The sequence below is a fragment of the Branchiostoma floridae genome, chromosome 1, assembly GCF_000003815.2.
Source record: "Branchiostoma floridae strain S238N-H82 chromosome 1, Bfl_VNyyK, whole genome shotgun sequence".
NCBI lineage: Eukaryota > Metazoa > Chordata > Leptocardii > Amphioxiformes > Branchiostomatidae > Branchiostoma > Branchiostoma floridae.
The window spans coordinates 17,827,956-17,830,536 of NC_049979.1; the positions used below are offsets into that span (position 1 = coordinate 17,827,956).

At 39.3% G+C, this 2,581-nt stretch overlaps 1 protein-coding gene across 1 annotated transcript in view; it reads right to left on the reverse strand.

The window, feature by feature from the left end:
• Window positions 1–69: 69 nt before the first annotated feature.
• Window positions 70–2,581, reverse strand: part of LOC118425907 (zinc transporter ZIP9-like) — a 16,962-nt gene continuing 14,450 nt past the window's right edge. The window contains exons 3-7 of the mRNA XM_035835062.1: window positions 2,363–2,572; window positions 1,726–1,803; window positions 1,172–1,257; window positions 822–956; window positions 70–382 (exon numbers count right to left, since the gene is read on the reverse strand). Of these exons, the coding sequence (XP_035690955.1) occupies window positions 140–382; window positions 822–956; window positions 1,172–1,257; window positions 1,726–1,803; window positions 2,363–2,572 (752 nt within the window). The 3' untranslated portion in view covers window positions 70–139. The remainder of the gene's footprint in view (window positions 383–821; window positions 957–1,171; window positions 1,258–1,725; window positions 1,804–2,362; window positions 2,573–2,581) is intronic.

Below are 2,581 nucleotides of genomic sequence, written 5' to 3' on the forward strand. Positions count from 1 at the left end.
AGCACTGCGAGGAACAAAATTGAAAAATCCTGCTGTACAAGTATATGGAACACAGGAAACTGAAAATACTTTATTTTGGGAATCATGTTTTACAGTACACTCTGGAATCTTATGCAGCAGCCCACTATGTAATGTACCATTAGTGCTTGTGACCAATGGAGAGGAGGAGAGGGAACAAAGCACCTGTAACAAATGCAACAAGTTCCAGTTTACTGAAGCCATGATGGTGCCCTCCATCACTACCCCCCTCCCCACCACCCTGTGTCCCCATGCTCTGTATCTCAGGCAAGACATGTACTGTGGCCACATACAGAAATGTGCCCGCTGAAAACAACATGGTGATTCCTGTTGCATTCACTGATGACAGAGCCTCTTTGCCACTCTGTGGGAAAAAATACACATAATTTAATTCTATAGAAGTATTATTGTTAGAACAAAAATTCATCAACTTTATGCAATTCACAAAAACACCAGCAATACTATAAATGCATATAATATACTACATGTTGTACTTGCAAATAGATATTCTGAATGCAAGCTAATATGATTTTTTTTCACTTTTTTCTCATTAATAAATATACAATGCCTTTGGGATCACAATTGTTTAAAACAAGCATGCACACCATTGGATTTCATGATTTCTCTAATATTTCTGAAATATACATGTCTTAATTCCTTAAATTCATTGTAGAAAAAAATTAGAACAACTCATATTGCAGTTGCAAAGACAAAATTTCTATCAACAGGTACTCAGTACTTACCCTCAATAACACACACCAGCATACTGACTTGAGAGACAACAAGGCATTGGCATGACTCACCTGGCTAAGTCCAAAGTATGTGATGATAGTCAACAGTGGAGCAGCTAAGGAGAAGATTAACAGGTGTTTTCTTATTCTGTTCCTGTCAAAACCCTCATGCATGAGGAAGGACACCAGCCCAAAAGCTGCAGGAGCCTGGAACAGACATAACACAACATGGCATTTACTGTGTTACTGCTTACAGATGCTGTTACAAATGGAAAGTGCTTACAAATTTACAGTGAATGTTTGTGATGTAAGCAATGCTGTCCAAAATGTAATGGAATGTAATATGTCAGTTACACATTGTTAAGATCCCCTTGCTATACACTCAACTAGAAGCAAAATTTTCACAAGAACTTAGAACTCACCTTGTGCAACATGATTGCAATAAAAACTATCAACTCTACATCAGCCCTGGCTGTAGAGGCTGCTGCACCCAATGCTACACCATCAGCTGCAAAACACAGGAAACAATTTATTTCTTGGGATGTTACGATCCATATTCGCTGCCTTGAATTAAGTTAAAAGTAAACCTTTTGAAAATTTTCAAAGATATCGGTAGTTTAAAAGAGATGTGTTTTGTAGAGTCCATTCATGACCTGTGCATAACAATTCTTGCACAAAATATGGTGTGGATGCAAACTATTTAGTTCTGCCAAGGAGGTTGAATGAGGTCCTTATTCAACCCCCTCGGTTCTGTTTATCGGTCATCAACACAGTTCAGCAGAGCCCTCTGTCTGAACTGTCCATAATGCAAGAACAGCAACAAGTAGACAGAGGATATGATTCAACATTGTGGACTTGATAACTCACAGAAAAGGATTGGGCACATACAAGCCTTTTAAAAGTCTGAGCCCAGAAGGACAAAAACCATTTAGCAATGTTTGTTAGGCAGTAAAAGAAGAGAGCAGTGGTACCTTACCTGCAGCATGGACAACAAGGCCTAATGTGGCAGTTATTTTGTTTCTATTCTGCTTTGTAGGTGTACTGCCCTCTACATCTGTTGAAAACAAAAGAGTCACATGTCAGAGTCACATGTCAGATTTACAGGTTAACATGCATGCTTTAGGCCTGGATTGCTTTTCAAGATTATTATTATCAAAGATATATTTACAGAATAAGGAAGCATTCTGTACATTTTAGAATGTTAAAAAATACTACTTATAATTACAGGCTACTGATTTTGCATCTGTGATACCTGCCTTCTAGTTCTACAGAAAAATAAAATAAAATGTATATGTCACAGTAGAGATCATGATCCAGGAGATTCTCCTAGGAGAGATCGCGATCGCCATCGCTGATTCTACCAGTACAGATTGCGATCAGGATTTCTCCAAGGAGAAACTCTGATCGGGATCTCTCCTAGGAGAATCGACAATTCTACTGGATCGTGATCTCTACTGTGACATATACATGCGAGAACGTTTTGTGAAAAAGACATATCCGCTTTTCAAAAGAGCTGTTTTGACACTTAACTATGAGAACTGATGCTGAAGGCATGACTTGTCTTCCTCATCTGAGAAACTACAACTAGGTATGTAAAAATACAAGTAACCTACCAGTTGTATGGGAGTGCCCATGTGCTCCTCCAAGCTGATCTACTAGCAACATGAAGACAAAGCCCAGCACGAGGGACACCCCGATGTACTGGTGAAGCTCCTCATGCTCATCATGGTGCTCGTGCATGTGGAAGTGGAAGTCCTTTGATGTGTTTACAACCTTAACTGCACGTGGTCCCACACTTTTCATCATCTTAGCATGGTGTTTCTCTGTGACAG